At 41.4% G+C, this 16,694-nt stretch overlaps 2 protein-coding genes across 2 annotated transcripts; both read left to right on the top strand.

The window, feature by feature from the left end:
- The first annotated feature begins 12,111 nt into the window (after positions 1-12,111).
- On the top strand, positions 12,112-12,426 carry LOC133785848 (uncharacterized). Its single transcript, XM_062225066.1, has one exon. It carries the CDS (start codon positions 12,112-12,114, stop codon positions 12,424-12,426), a length of 315 nt encoding a protein of 104 aa, XP_062081050.1.
- A 2,741-nt stretch (positions 12,427-15,167) lies between these two features.
- Positions 15,168-15,683, top strand: LOC133785847 (secreted RxLR effector protein 161-like). The gene has a single exon (XM_062225064.1). The coding sequence runs from the start codon at positions 15,168-15,170 to the stop codon at positions 15,681-15,683; it is 516 nt and encodes a 171-aa protein (XP_062081048.1).
- The last annotated feature ends 1,011 nt before the right edge of the window (positions 15,684-16,694 follow it).

Below are 16,694 nucleotides of genomic sequence, written 5' to 3'. Positions count from 1 at the left end.
CGGTCAATCCCCAGGACCTGGAGAAGATTCCAGAGGCCTTCCGGGGGCAGATGTACGAATCGGCGAGCTACGCCGTTAACCACATCTACAAGTTCACCGAGAAGGAACTCCGAACTATTGAGTCAATGAGCCCAGTTGACGTTATGGACTCTTCAATGAGCATGACCCTAACGGTAAGCTGCCCTTTTTCTTTTAAAGCTTTCACCATTATACTCTGCCTTATTTTTCCTCTGAGAAAGTTTATCTTTCATCCCTCACAGGGTGTCATCGCCCTTCACCGGAGCATTATCAGGGCCAGAACTCAGCTCGATGACATGAGGACCGAGCACCAGGCCACCCTTCAGGAGGTTAAGGCGGCTAAGGATGCCCTAACGACCTCGAAGGGCGAGTTGGAGAGGACCCAGGTCGACTTGGAGAAGACCCGCTCGAAGGTCCAGGAGCTCGAGACATCCCTTGCCACTTCACAGGCAGACCTTGAGGCAGCGAGGACAGAAATCCAGGCCGCCCTGGAGGAAGAGAGGACCATCTCGGAGCAGTCCATGCAGAATCTGTTCTATCACTGTTGGCTTCACAATCCAGAGGCTGACTTCTCTTTCATGCCACCGAATCTCTGGGCGCGCTTGCTGGTGAAGTTCCAGGCTCGCCTCGACAAAGAGACGCCGCCTTCGGAGACTGGGGAAGCCTCTGGTGCGGCGGAGCAGGGTGAAACGACGACCTCCAAAGGGCCGTCTGACGGAGCTTAGGGCGCTCTTCTTTTTTTTTTCTTTATATATTTTGGAGTATTTTTTGTAACCTTTGCATGAGGTGTTTTCACCTCGAGACAATTTGCCTTACATTTTTAACTCATATTTTTTCATGCTTTCAGCTACGATATATATCTTTTTGATGAACTTAGTTCGTGTTAACCGCTATTTATATCTCGAGCTCTGTGAAAAGAACAGCGATAAATAGATTTACATCAACTTCTAAGTTTTATGACCCAGTTAAAACTAGGAACTTATTTAGAAAACTTAGTTCGTGTTAATTTTTTATCCATATCTCGAGCTCTTTAAGAAGAACAAGGAGAAATAGATTTAAATCAACTTCTAAGTTTTATATGACCCGGTTAAAACCAGGAACTTATTTAGAAAACTTAGTTCGTGTTAATTTTTTATCCATATCTCGAGCTCTTTAAGAAGAACAAGGAGAAATAGATTTAAATCAACTTCTAAGTTTTATATGACCCGGTTAAAACCAGGCACTTATTTAGAAAACTTAGTTCGTGTTAATTTTTTATCCATATCTCGAGCTCTTTAAGAAGAACAAGGAGAAATAGATTTAAATCAACTTCTAAGTTTTATATGACCCGGTTAAAACCAGGAACTTATTTAGAAAACTTAGTTAGTGTTAATTTTTTATCCATATCTCGAGCTCTTTAAGAAGAACAAGGAGAAATAGATTTAAATCAACTTCTAAGTTTTGTATGACCCGGTTAAAACCAGGATAGGACTTAGTTAGCGTTAACCCTTATCAATATCTCGCGTTTTTAAGAAAACCACGGTCAATCGATAAGAATCAACACCTAAGTTGTTAAGGAGACCTGGTTACATCCAGGTACCATATGCCCCCCAAGTAACTTGGAAATGGTCTTTCGTGGTTACTTTTAAGATTACACTTACAAATATGCGTAAAAAGCTGATTTTTATTAATACATAGAAAGTGGCTTTCCAGGCCTTACAAGTGGATCATTGATACTATTTCTTTAAGTGGATGGCGTTCCAAGTCCGCGGGACGGCTCCTCCATCAAGTCGGGCTAACTTATAAGTCCCCTCCCTGATGACTTCGATGACCTGGTATGGTCCTTCCCAGTTTGGTCCCAACACTCCATCTTTGGGATCTTTTTCAGCCAGGAAAACTCTCCTTAGGACCAAGTCGCCAACGCTAAAGGCGCGTTTTTTTACTTTAGAGTTGAAATAGCGAGTGATCTTCTGCTGATAATGGGCGAGCTGTAGTTGCGAATCCTCTTGCCTTTCATCAATGAGGTCTAGGGAATGGCATAGGAGCTCGTGGTTTCGATCTTGGTCGTAGGACTGGACTCTATGCGACAGAACCTTAACTTCCACGGGGAGGACTGCTTCACTCCCGAAGGTTAGGGAGAAAGAAGTATGACCCGTAGGAGTCCGATGCGAGGTCCGGTATGCCCACAGGACCTGGGGGAGCTGTTCCGGCCAGACTCCCTTTGCTTCATCTAATCTTTTCTTGAGGCTTGCCTTTAAAGTTTTGTTGACAGCCTCGACCTGGCCGTTCGCCTGAGGATAGGCCACGGAAGAGAAGCTTTTTACAATTCCATGCCTGTCACAGAACTCGGTGAACAGGTCGCTGTCGAACTGAGTGTCGTTATCGGAGACGATCTTCTTGGGCAGGCCGAAGCGACAGATGATGCTTTTAATCACGAAGTCAAGCACCTTTTTAGACGTGATCGTTGCCAACGGCTCTGCCTCGGCCCACTTAGTGAAGTAGTCGATTGTGACCACGGCATAACGGACCCCGCCCTTTCCGGTAGGCAGGGCGCCTACTAAGTCTATCCCCCAAACGGCGAACGGCCAAGGGGCCGAGATCATTTTCAGCTCGACTGGAGGAGCTCGGGCAATTGCAGCGAATCGCTGGCACTTGTCACAGCTCTTTACGTATGAAGTCGAGTCTTTGGACAGAGTCGGCCAGTAATACCCTTGCCTGAGAACTTTTAAGGCCAGGCTCTGCCCCCTAGTGTGGTCTCTGCAGAATCCTTCGTGAATTTCCTGCAGGATGGCCTTCGCTTCATTTGGAAGAACGCACCGGAGGAGAGTTAAAGAGTGCCCACGTCGGTACAACACTCCATCGATTGTCGTATATCTCGGAGCTTGATATAGGACTCGTCGCGCGTCGTTACGTCCCTCAGGCAGCTTGCCCTCGACGAGATATTCGAGGATGGGGGTTATCCAGGTCGGCCTGGCGTCGATCATCTCAACCTCTGCCCGATATCCGTCTATACTTGGTTTTTCCAAGAATTCTATTGGCACCAGCCCTAGGGTCTCTGTCTCTCCCGAGGTGGCGAGCTTGGCAAGAGCATCTGCATTGGTGTTCTGTTCTCAAGGTATTTGTTCGATCGATCCTTGCTCAAATGCGGACAGCTCGTCTTTTACCTCCGCCAGATAGGCGGCCATCTTGGGTCCTCGTGCTTGATATTCGCCCAAGACCTGGTTAACCACGAGCTGGGAGTCACTGAAGCACTGGACGGAGCTCGCCTTTAACTCCCGGGCTATCCTTAGGCCGGCCAGCAAAGCTTCGTATTCCGCCTCGTTGTTGGAGGCCTTGAACCCGAACCTTAGCGCTGAGTGGAACCTATGTCCCTCGGGGGATATCAGAATGATTCCGGCCCCGGAGCCATTTTCGTTGGATGAACCGTCTACAAAGATCTTCCATAACGATTGGGGCGAGGTGAGCTGGGATGAGTCCTCCGCTGGATTCTCCTGGAATCCCGCGCATTCTGCCACAAAGTCGGCCAAGGCCTGACTCTTTATGGCAGTTCGCGGTGTATAGAAAATCTCGAACTGACTGAGTTCAACCGCCCACTTTAACAAACGTCCCGATGCTTCAGGCTTTTGCAAAACCTGCCTTAAAGGTTGATCGGTCATGACGTGTATCGAGTGAGATTGGAAGTACGGCCTGAGCTTTCGCGAGGCCGTGATTAGGCAGTATGCCAGTTTTTCCATCAGTGGGTATCATGATTTTGCCCCGAGGAGTCTCTTGCTGATGTAATAGACTGGCTTCTGAACTTGGTCCTCTTCTTGTACTAGTACGGCGCTAGCCGCGTCCTCAGTGACGACCAGGTAGAGGAAAAGAGGCTCTCCTGCCTTGGGCTTGGATAGCACGGGCGGTTCAGCCAGATGCGCCTTCAGGTCGAGGAATGCGCTTTCGCATTCTATCGTCCATTCAAACTTCTTGTTTCCGCGGAGCAGGTTGTAGAAGGGCAAACACTTATCAGTTAACTTGGAAATAAACCGGTTCAGTGCGGCCACTGTTCCTGTCAGGCCCTGGACATCTTTTCGCGACCTAGGCGAAGGAAGCTCGAGCAGTGACCTGATCTTGTCGGGGTTTGCTTCGATTCCTCGGGTATTAACTATGAACCCCAGGAATTTCCCGGATGTGACACCAAAAGTACACTTCTGGGGATTAAGCTTCATGCCATATTCTCGTAGTATTTTAAAACATTCTTCCAGGTCGGAAACATGGTTGTCGGCAGTCTTTGACTTCACTAGCATGTCATCGACATACACTTCCATGTTTTTTCCGATCTGGTCCGCGAACATTCTGTTTACTAGCCTTTGGTAGGTAGCTCCGGCGTTCTTCAGACCGAACGACATGACCTTGTAGCAATAGACATTAGTCGGGGTCATGAAGCTGGTGTGTTCTTGGTCCGCTAGATTCATCACGATCTGATTGTACCCTGAGTACGCATCCATAAAGGACATGAGCTCGTGTCCCGCCGTGGCTACCACCAGCTGATCGATCATTGGTAGTGGAAAACAATCCTTGGGGCAGGCTTTATTCAGATCGGAGAAATCAACGTAGGTCCTCCATTTCCCGTTGGGCTTTGGAACTAGCACGGGGTTGGCGACCCAAATAGGAAATTGGCTTCACAGATGAAACCACATTTTTTGAGTCGGGCCACTTCTTCTTCGAGGGCTTCAGCTCGGGTTGTTCCTAGACGTCTTTGCTTCTGAGACTTGGCAGGAACGCTTTTGTCCAGATGGAGCGTGTGCATGATGACACTCGGGCTGATCCCTACCATGTCTTCGTGCGACCATGCGAATACATCTAAGTTGGCCCGGAGAAACGTAATCAGCTCCGTCTTCCTCTTGCTACAGAGGTTTTTCCCGAGCTTGACCGTCCGTGATGGATTTTGTGGATCAAGGTTCACCTCCTCGAGCTCCTCAATAGCCTGGGGCTCGGACCTGTCTTCGCCTATTCAGGGGTCAATGTCCTCACTAAGGGCGACACTTTCCCCTTTGGCGTTTTGAGGTTTTTCAATCTCAGGAGCTGCCAGGGGCTCCTGGGATTCCTCTTCACTCAGAATGGCCATAGCCAACTGCCCGGGTTTAGATTTTCCCTTCATGGAAATGCTGTAGTATTCCCTGGCAGCGAGCTGATCGCCCTTGATGGTGCAGATTCCTGTTGAAGTGGGGAATTTCATGGCGAGGTGTCGAATGGAAGTGATAGCCTCGAAAGCTATGAGTGTAGGTTGGCCCAAAATGGCGTTGTAGGCCGCGGAGCAGTCAATGACCACGAACTCAAGTAGTTTAGAGACTGTCCGAGATTCTTCTCCTAGGGTGATCACCAGCTCGATCGTCCCTATCGCTGCCGATCCTTCTCTCGAAAAGCCATACAGCATCATGGAGGTTGCCTTTAGATCGGCGACAGTCAGACCCATCTTCTCTAAGGGTGATCAGAATAAAAGGTTCACCGAACTCCCATTGTCCAACAGCACCCTTCTCACTTTCCGATTGGCGAGCTGGACTGTTACAACCAAGGGATCATTGTGAGGGAGCTGGACATGGCCTGCATCTTCCTCCGTAAAAGTGATTGGTTGCTTCTCTAATCGTTGCTGCTTTGACTGACGCTGCTCCGGGATGAACTCCACTCCGTTGTGAGCTTTTAGTTCATTCACGTATCTCTTCTGGGCGCCTCTGCTCGTGCCAGCCATATGCGGTCCTCCAGAGATGGTGGATATCTCTCCTCCGATCACGGGAGGAGGGACGTCCTGATCTATCCAAGTCCCGGGCTGACTGGCTGGGACGTCTAGGGCAGGCCGACTCGCTGGGACCCTGTTATGTGAGTATTGAGCCAAGGGTCCAGCTCGGATGAGAGTCTCTATCTCATATTTGAGATGCCTGCAATCGTCGGTATTGTGGCCGACGTCGTTATGAAAACGGCAGAACTTGGAAGTGTCTCTCTTTCCCTTGTGGTGTTTCAATGGTTCCGGCCTCTTCCAGAGGACCCGAGTAGAGTTGGCCAGGAAGATACTTTCCCTGGACTGGGTGAGTACGGTATATGTCGCGAACACGGGCTTAAACTTGTGTACAGACTTATTCTTCTTTTGGCCGTGCTGATTGTTTTCGCCATTCCCCTTTCTTTTGCCTCCACCCGGCTGGTTGTTCTGTATGACGCCTGGGGTCGCTGCCACGACCTCCGTCCCTACTCCAGCGGGCTGCTCGGGGACCTGGCTGGTTCCTGCGGCTGAGGCTTCTGCTTCTTCCAAGTTTATCCATTCTTGGGCTCTGTTAAGGAATTCGTTAACCGAGCTGACTCCCTTCCTCTGTATATCCTTCCATAGGTCTCCTCCGACAAGGATTCCGGTTCTCATGGCCATGAGCTTGGAGCTATCATCCGCGTCCCTAGCTCGGTCAGCAAAGTTCGCGAATCTACTCAGGTAGGCCTTCAGCGTCTCACCGGGCTGCTGTCTCACATTGGCCAGGGAGTCAGCCTGAACACGGGCGGCCTGGGAGGCGCGGAATGCCCTTTTGAAGTCAGCTGAGAAGGTCTTCCAGGAGCTGATTGACTATCTTTTACTTTGCTTGAACCACTGTCTGGCAGGTCCGGTCAGTGTGGAAGGGAAAATCAAGCATCTCAGCTCTGAGCCAATGTTATGGGCCATCATTAGGGTGTTGAACATCCCTAAATGGTCCGACGGATCTCCGTCCCCGTTGAACTTTGATAAGTAAGGCATACGGAAACTAGATGGGTATGCCGTCGCTGCTATGTTGGGGGTGAAGAGTTCCATCTCGTCTCCCGAATCATATTCGTCTTTTTCCTTTTCTGACAGGAGCTTCCTCATCAGTTCCTCCATCTGAGTGAGGCGCTCGAGGGTTTGATCCTGAGATCCTTGGTTATTCCAGGGCTGTTCAACAGCTCCGGATCCATTGTAAATATTAGGTGGGTTATTGCCCCTCCTATCTTGAGATAGGTTATTTAGGACATTCCCTCCGTTACGTACTTCGGATCGGGCCCCCCTCGAGCGAGCCTGACCACCATCTCTAGCCCGATCCTCTCTGTGAGAGTTGAGGTGATCTCGAAGATCGCCTCCCTGGTGGTCTGGTGGCTTTGTGCCGAACTTAGTCGCTGACGTAGGTCTCCTCCAGAGAGATCACTCTGGCGACTACCGGTCCAATGACTCCTGCTGGATAGACTTGGAGTCCGTCTTTGGTGGTGAGGACCTGGGCTTTCTTCCGGTGCCCTGCTACGCCAGGAAGGTCCCGCTGATGGTGGGTTTCTCCTACTACTCCCGTAAGCTGGGATGTCTCGGACGGGCTGAGGAGGGGACGGATATTTGATCGGAGAAGGAGGATGCCTGATGGGAGAAGCGATCCTGGTTCCGTCTGGATGGATCAAATTTGGTGGGGGCCTTTTGGCCCTGCCAGCTTGCTGGTCCCGCGCCGGGCGATCTGGACGAGGCGCAGGACGATCTTCGGGGACGGGCTGACGTCTTGGGCCCTCCTCGGATCTCCTCCGGGAATTTCCTCGAGCTCTCCTGGGCGTCCTCGTGGATGGTTGAGAACTAGGAGTCGACGTCCTAACCGAACGGGTGTATTGCTGTTGTCTGGTCCCAGGCATTTCCCCAAAGTTTGCGTCTCGATGGTGCGATGAAGGGGTGGAGTTGGTTGCTGGAAGTCTATCCGAACGGCTATGCCTGGACCGACTACCCTGGCGAGACTTAGGAGCCTCACCTTGCCTCTCTCCAATGTTAACGTTGGTTGTGAGAGGGGGTAATCGGGCCAGGATATCCTGGATTTGTCGACTAGCAGTTGCTAACTGGCCCCTCAGCTGAGCGTTCTCCATCTCCACTGCAGTATAATAACACGGGTTCGGATTAGGTGGCCGGGGCGCCGAACTACCAGTATCGTCTTGGCCCGCCGGCTGCTTTCCTGGCCGCTGCTGGACTTCAGGAATTTGTTCATCAGGGATGGCGGTATGATGAGCCTCCTGCCCATCATGTTGTTCTATCTCGTTGCCATGCCTGGATCGAGTAGTCACCATAGTTGGATGTTTGTAGCAGCACTAATCGAACTTGCTCTCAATGAAAGCACAAAACTGTTGATGCGGTTCTTCGCCAACAGGTAATTAAGAGAAGGAGAGAAGGGGAATAGTGCTGAATGTAGAACCGTAACAGATATAAGATCTTAGAGGATGAAATAGGTGACTCAAGGCATGTTTTTAAGTGGTTCAAAGGTTAAAATCCTTCTACTCCACTAGTCAATATTATTGATATATTCTAGGTATTTGGTTACAAAGTATATCTTTCTAGAGACTATTGTTTTCCAACCCTTATCAACTCTCAGGGTCTCCATATTTATAGGAGAAGGCACCTGGAAGTTGGTAAGGAGGTCATCCCGTGACCTTCTTATTTTTCATATCAACTCTGTGACATTCATGATTAATTCCTAAACCTGACACGTAAGTATGGTCAAATCGATAGGTAAGGAGATAATGGGCCGCACGGCCCAACCCAGCCGTGGGTGTCTGAATGCGCACGTTCCTGCAGCGTGTCCGAGAAGTCAGGGAAATATCGGACACGTGATGTCAGATATATGCACGTTTATCTTGCGTGTGTTGACTTTACAAGGGGCCGTAGCCTCCATATCTAGCTCGTACCACTAGCTGTGCATCTGACCCGACCTTCGGCCTTCCGATTCCTTGCTTCAGTCTTGGGTCTCTTGGTGAGTCCTTGAGGATTCCTCGAGCTAATGGGGGGCGACCTCAAGACAGGACCTCCGACCTGGGGGATGCTTATGGACTAACCATGATTAGTCCGAAGCTCGGCCTGCTAATCAGCCCGTGGAAAATCAGGGCGTACAGAAATGATATATATATTAGCTATTGGATTAAGATCAATGGTCCATATTTATAGTTGTTAATTAATATTTCTAAAAATAAATTTTGATTTTTTCAAATTTTTGGAAGGGTTGCCTGATGAAAAACGTGTATTTATTATGAAAATATAATATTGTAAACTTTTCATTTTTCAAATACATGTCAATTTCTAAATATAGCTAATGTTTCTTATTGGTTGGAAACACCATTAATTATGGCAAAAAAAAATTAAATTCGAAATTAATGTAGAAAAAAAATATTTACTTGTTGGTGACTTGCTATACCAACTCACTATGTTTCCACATCATCATAATTGTTAGTACCCATCTATGGGTGGTAACCGTTGAGAAGCCTTCCATATATATACGTGAAAAAAATGTTATGTTTTGTAATATTATAAGGTACCGTTTTTTTTTTTAAAATCATAATATATAAAAAATATGTTATGTATAAACGGAACATGTGTAATTAAATGTACACAAAAGTTTTTTAAATCAAATGTATAAAACCACCATAATTGTAATATTAAAAGAAAAACTACATCTAAAAAGAAAAATCACATATGAAAACAACCAAGAAGAAGATTGACAAAGGTAATTTGTTACTTAAGTAGATCTAAAAAAAAGACAGATCTGAAAAAAACCAAGAAGAAGAATAAGATTGAAGAAAGGAACAAGTTACTTAGCCATATTTAAAAAACAAATCAGATTTAGTAAAAAAAAATATATGAAACCTTGAAGAAAAAGAAGAAGAAGAAAATCGAAGACGGTAATTGACTACTTAACCATATCTGAAGTAAAAAAAAACAGATGTGAAAACACAAAAGTCAAATTTGAAAACTACCAAGAAGAAGAAGATCTAAGGAAACTAGTTACTTGGCCAAATTTGGAAGAAAAAAAATCAGATTTGAAAACAAGCAAGAAGAAGAAGGAGAAGAAAAATTGCTACTCTTGCCGCATGTTGATTATTCTTGATTTGATTTGTGAAATTTGTAGTATGTAATCTTAATGTTAGAAAAAATCAGAATTGACTTTTGATTTTATTTTTTTCTGATCGACAACCAATTTTTTTTTTCGTGTTTGTATTTTGCATGAATTTGTGAATATATTTGTGATTTTTTTTTTTATGGTAATCGACTTTTATAGTTTGTTGAAGTTTTACATTTTAACTTTTTTTTTTTTGGTAATTTCGACATATTTTGTGGCATATCATTTTTGCCCACATATATAGAAATTAAATGAAATTTTAGTATATTTATGTAAATTTCTCAACCTATTTTACTCTTGGGCTATGATTAGTATTCTTTGATAAAGACCAAATTTTATATTTGTTTTAATTTTATTTTTTGTAGCAATGAAATTTATTCATTGAAAAAAATATCATAATGTCGTACAACTTAAAAATCTAAATCGCTAGGAAAAAAGTAGGAAAATCTTCTAGATAAACAAGTTTATCATCCATCATAATAATATGCATTGTCAATCCATGAGCAACTTCATTACCTGTATGACGATCATGAATCAAAGATACTTCTAAAAAATTAGACAATAAATTTGTTATAGCGTCCGACAAAGACCCTAAACAAGTTTTATATTATTTATTTAATTTTAGATAGTTACATAACTAGTTTAATTTAATAATTACGTACATGGACCACAATGCCCTCATTATATAATTAATGGTTATGATATATATTTTTTTAACGAAATTATGATATAATTTTTCACACTTCTTCTTCAATTAGCTTGTAAAATGTAATAGATGATAGGTCTTGAGTTGTCTACCACGACTCCACGAGTGAAATGGTCTTCGTTTTGTGTAGTTTTTCCTACCACGTTACTTTTTCTATATATGCTAGATACACATTAAAACGACATATATATCTGTATTATAATGATGGGTATCAAATTTTAATTATAAATACTTTTAAGTGAGTACAATATTATTTTTAATTTTGTAATTGAGATTAATTACACATCGTTATGTGTCAATAATATGTTTCAATTATTATTAAATTCCTATAAAATTTAGAAATTTTAATTTTTTTTCACATACCTTAAAACAAAATTACCCACAAATAAATAAAATTCTTTCTACACACTTTTAATTTCTTAGATTATTTACCTAGTTTTACAATAAATATAATTTATTATTTAAACTATTCCTTATTTTTAAATTATTAATAATTACAATGTACACTAAAAAATTATGCTCAAAATCATAACAAGTGTACTGATACACCCAAAATAATGTGTGCACGCTAAAATTCCTCAAAAAAACATAAAATATATTTTAAAATAATTATTTGTTTTTATTCATATGGGTGGTGTTGAATATATTAGATAATTCAATATTTTCTTTGAGTTTGTTTCGAGAACCTTTTATCTCATTAGATTGCCATGATAGTTTAATAGTGACCATCTGTCAATGATGATTATTTAACTCTCAAGTTAAGGGCTGGTATTATTTCCTTCTATATGATCATTTTTGTTTATTGGTGGTTTACCGGTTAAATTTTTTCCCATGTTGGATTAAAATCTTATTATAGGCACATATGTATTAATGTATTATGCTATTATAAAGTTTGATACAAAATAAAATGATCAATTATGGTATAAGTATTATGGGGTATTAATATGTCATGAAATAAATGTGTAGAAACCATAAGTCATATTTATAATTTGATGAGAGGTCGAATTATAAATATCTAAAATTGATATTATTATGAGTTAATATATACGATTGTGGTCCCTAATAAATAAAATGACTTGTATTCTCTCATTTCCTATCATAGAGAAAAATGCTTTTTTGGAAGATCACAATCATCTTTGTATCATCTCCAACAATGATTTCAGGTTAGTAATTCCGCTCTTGTGTCCATATTCTTCTTTAATTTAGCAAATGATTTCGGATTTCTCATATATGTATTTATAGTGACATGATTTTGGATTATGTGTTGGAGATTATTGTTTGTTCATGTTATTTGAGTGCATTAGATATTCTAACAAGTGATATCAGAGCTACTTTTGCTGAATTAATTGAAGATTTGATGATTTTGTTGAAAGAAATTTAGGGCTTTTATAAAATTAGAGTTTTGATTATAAGATAATATTGCTGCTTATGTTATTACTTGATAGTATTTATGTGCATATTTTTATGTTTCAATATATGTAAATATGCATATATAAATTGATGGAGTTTGAGAGATGAGACCATTCTAATATCATGCAACAATGCATTCCAGAAGCCTTCATGGGCACAAAATCTGAAGAGATCCCTAAGGCCAAGGATTTCCTTGATGCAATGGAGAAACGTTTTGCTAGAAACGATAAGGTTGAAATGACTTCACTTCTGGCTTCCTTGATGTCCATGAAGTATAAGGGTCGAGGAAATGTTAGGGAGTACATTATAGAAATGTACCAAATTGCTTCAAAACTTAAGACACTTAAGATCGAGTTTTTTGAGGATTTGCTTGTTCTTATGGTTTTGGTATCGCTTCCTGCACAGTTTAACCAATTCAAAATCAGTTATAGCTGTTAAAGAGAGAAATGGACCTAAATGAGCTCATTTCCCACTCTGTGCAAGAGGAAGAAAGGTTGAAGCAAGATAAGACTGAAAGTGATCACTTGGCTAGTGCCTCTAAGGATAAAGGCAAGAAAAGAAAATATAAGAATGAAGTTGCTAAGGGTCCATCGCAAAAGAAACAACAGAAGGAATCAAAAGGTTGTTTCTTTTGTGGCAAGCCTGGACATGTGAAGAAAGAATGTACCAAATAACACGCATGGTGTGCAAAGAAAGGTATATTTATTACTTTAGTCTATTATGAGGTTAATTTATCTTCAATACTTAAAAATACTTGGTGGATAGATTCTAGTGCAACTAACACATAAGTGTTTCTATGCAGGGTTTCCTGAGCTACCGAAAGTTAAGTAATGATGAAAGACACATTTTTGTGGGAGATGGACAATCAGTAGAAGTGGAAGCAATTGGGAATTTTAGGTTGTTATTAGGAACTTGTTTTTATTTGGATTTGAAAGACACTTTTGTTGTACCATCTTTTAGACAGAATTTAGTTTCTGTTTCTTTGTTGGACAAATTTGGATATTGTTGTTCATTTGGAAACAATCAATTAAGTTTGTCTTTAAATTCAAATGTTGTTGGAACTGGTTATTTAAATGCTTATGACAATCTTTATTTACTAGAAACAGTTGCACCTTATAATGAAACCTTGCATGTGGAATCATGTGGTACTAAACGTAAGTTAAATAAGGAAAATTCAGCGTCAATATGACATAATCGCTTAGGTCATATCTCAAAAGGTAGAGTTGAGCGCCTAGTGTCTGATGGCATTTTAGAGTCCCTTGACTTCACAGACTTTGATGTCTGTGTAGATTGCATCAAGGGAAAACATACCAAACCTAAAAGATTAGGTGCCAATAGATATGCAAACTTCTTAGAATTGATTCATACTTATATTTGTGGGCCATTCCCTACGACATCTTTGAATGGTCAACAATATTTCATAACATTCATAGACGATTACTCATGTTATGGGTACCCATATCTCATTCATGAAAAATCACAGTCACCTGATGTATTCAAAGCTTATAAAGGTGAATTTGACAATCAACTTAATAAAAGGATTAAAAATGACGGATTCAATTGTGGTGGTGAATACTACGGTAGATATGATGGCTCAGGTGAACAACGTCCAGGACCATTTGCTAAATTCCTAGAGGAATGTGATGTTGTCCCACAGTACACCATGCCAGGATCACCTAGCATGAATGGTGTTGCTGAACGACGAAATATGACTCTTAAGGATATGGTAAGGAGTATGATTGCTCATTCCACCTTACCTGAGTCCCTCTGGGGAGATGCTTTAAAGAAAACAACTTACATTCTCAATAGAGTACCAACTAGAGCAGCTGCAAAAACACCTCATGAGCTTTGGACAGGCCGAAAGTCTAGTCTAAAGCAATTTCACATATGGGGATGTCCAGCTGAGGCAAGGCCTTATAGGCCACACAAAAAGAAATTGGACTCCAAAAAAGTGAGCAACCACTCTATTGGTTATTCTAAGCGATATAGGGGCTATAAGTTTTATGTTCCTACAATTGGAATATTTTTGAGACGGGAACTGCAACATTTTTTTATGATTTTGAGTTTGGGGGGAGAAATAAGGTTAAAGACATTGCTTTTGAGGAGCAATTGAATTCAAACCCAGTTTCTACTATCACTTTTGACAATATTCAGGTTCCTACACCTATCATTCATCAAGAAGTGAATCTAGAACCTCAACAAGACAGTGTTGAACAACCCCTATTCAAAATGAGGCAATTGTTCCAGAAGAAAAAACTCAACAACCTCAAGAACTAGTGCCATTAAGGAGATCCACGAGAGAAAGGAGAAATGCTATTTCGGATGATTATATTGTATTTCTCCAAGAACATGAGTATGATGATGGAATGATGGAAGATGACCCAATCAACTTTCATCAGGCCATGAAAAATTCTAACTCTCAAAAGTGGATGGATGCCATGAATTAGGAGTACAAGTCCATGCAAGACAATAAAGTTCGAGAACTTGTCCCATTACTAGAAGGTGCGAAACCAATTGGTTTCAAATGGATATTTAAAACTAAGAGGGACGCAAAGGGTAATGTGGAGAAGTATAAGACACATCTTGTAGCAAAAGGCTATACTAAAAAAGAAGGCATCGATTTTACAGAGACTTTCTCCCTAATTTCATTGAAAGACTCTTTTAGGACAATTATGGCACTTGTTGCTCATCTTGATCTTGAGTTACATCAGATGGATGTTAAGACAACGTTTTTAATGGCGACATTGATGAGACAATTTACATGGGGCAACTAGAAAACTTTGTATTGGGAGACCCAAAGAATATGGTTTGCAAACTCACTAAATCCATCTATGGACTCAAGCAAGCTTCTCGTCAATGGTACCACAAGTTTCATCAAGTAATTATCTCATTCGGTTTTGAGATGAATGTTGTTGTGATTGTGTGTATCACAATAACCAAGAGATTTTTGTCTAAACATTTTGAGATGAAAGATCTTGGTAACGCCTCTTTTGTATTAGGAATTCAGAAACATCGAGATCGTTCTCGGGGTATTCTTGGATTATCACAAAAGAGCTATATCGATAAGGTACTCAAAAGGTTTGGCATGCAAGATTGTAGACCAGGAGATACCCCTGATGCTAAAGGAGATAAATTCAGTCTTAGTCAATGCCCTAAAAAGTAACCTTGAAATTCAAGAAATGCAAAATATTCCCTTTGCATTAGCTGTTGGGAGTCTAATGTATGCTCAAGCATGTACTCGTCTGGATATTCCGTATATTATTGGCATGTTAGGTAGATATTTGAGCAACCCTGGTATGGACCATTGGATAACATCCAAGAGGGTTATGAGATATATCCAGAGAACAAAAGTTTATACGCTCACATATAGGAAATCAGATCATTTGGAGGTTGTAGGGTATTCTGATTCTGATTTCCCTGGGTGCCAAGATAGCAGAAAATCTATATCAGGCTATATTTATCTGTTAGTTGGAGGAGCTATATCCTGGAAAAGTGTCAAACAAACACTCGTAGCTTTTTCCACTATGGCAGCAGAATTTGTAGCATGCTATGAGGGATCAACTCATGGAAGATGGCTGTGTAACTTTGTCACTGGGCTGCGCATTTTGGAGAATGTAGAAAGGCCACTCAAGTTATTTTGTGACAATAAGTCAGCAGTGTTGTATTCCAAAAACAACAGGAGCTCATCCGAGTAAAAGCATATTGTAACACCCAACATTTTCATAATATATATATATTTTTATATAAATAAGAGTTTTCAATACATAAAATGTACATGTTTACAAATTTTAATGGAAAAATAGTGTTTAAAGTAGGGCTGAACATCAAGCGGGTTTTTGGGTGCTCAGATTTGGGTTTTGTCGGGTTCGGGTGTAAGAAAATGGTACCGAACCCGTCCGAAACAATTTCAGATTTATAGGGTTTTCGGGTTTCAGGTGTCGGGTGGGCTTGGGTTCGGGTGTCAAAAGGTCAAGTTTCAGGTTTGGGCCTTTAGTGGGCTTTGACAGCTATTTTTTTTAAAATGTCATTTTTTCAGTTTTTTTTTTACTTTTGTCTTGTATTTTTTTTTACATTTGTCATGTTTTTTTAGAAACTTAATTTGAACATAATGTATAACAACAAACATAATTTTCGTGCCACATTTTCATCATGCCAAACATAATGTATAAAAACAAACATAATTTCAACACAATTTATAAAAAGTTAGAAACTTCATAAAGTCTCTTCCCTAACTAATGTCCATCAAAAGTTCAAATGCAAATACAAACATAAGAAAAGAAAAGAAGTCATAAAGTCCAAAGTTCAAAATAGGTACAAACATCCAAATAGTAAATACTAAATACTAAATAGTAAACACTAAGAGATTTGGTTCATAAAGTCAAAAAAATACAACCATAATTCCCTATACAAACTTTAGTTCTTCCAAAATACAAAGTTCTTCGTCCACCATCCCAAAACATCAAAATTTTGACTTGGTAGCTCAATTGACTCTTCCAAATACTTATCGACCCCATCTTTTGTCTTACCACCCTCCTTCTCCATTTTTCACGCCACATACTCATCTTGCGAGTTACATGACCTCTTACTCATCCTACTGGTACTATTGGTGGTAGGCCGAGCAGACATTACATATGAGGAAAAACCATAAACAATAGTTTAAGATTGAGTCATTGATTGATCAATATGTGTATCAATTGACTCATGAT

Source organism: Humulus lupulus, chromosome 6 (genome assembly GCF_963169125.1).
Source record: "Humulus lupulus chromosome 6, drHumLupu1.1, whole genome shotgun sequence".
NCBI lineage: Eukaryota > Viridiplantae > Streptophyta > Magnoliopsida > Rosales > Cannabaceae > Humulus > Humulus lupulus.
The sequence above is the reverse complement of the archived record's forward strand: the minus strand, read 5'-3'. Positions and strand labels throughout refer to the sequence as shown.

Coding starts and splice junctions, on each gene's coding strand:
- LOC133785848 (XM_062225066.1), top strand. CDS start 12,112: ATGCAACAATGCATTCCAGAAGCCTTCATGGGCACAAAATCTGAAGAG.
- LOC133785847 (XM_062225064.1), top strand. CDS start 15,168: ATGCAAAATATTCCCTTTGCATTAGCTGTTGGGAGTCTAATGTATGCT.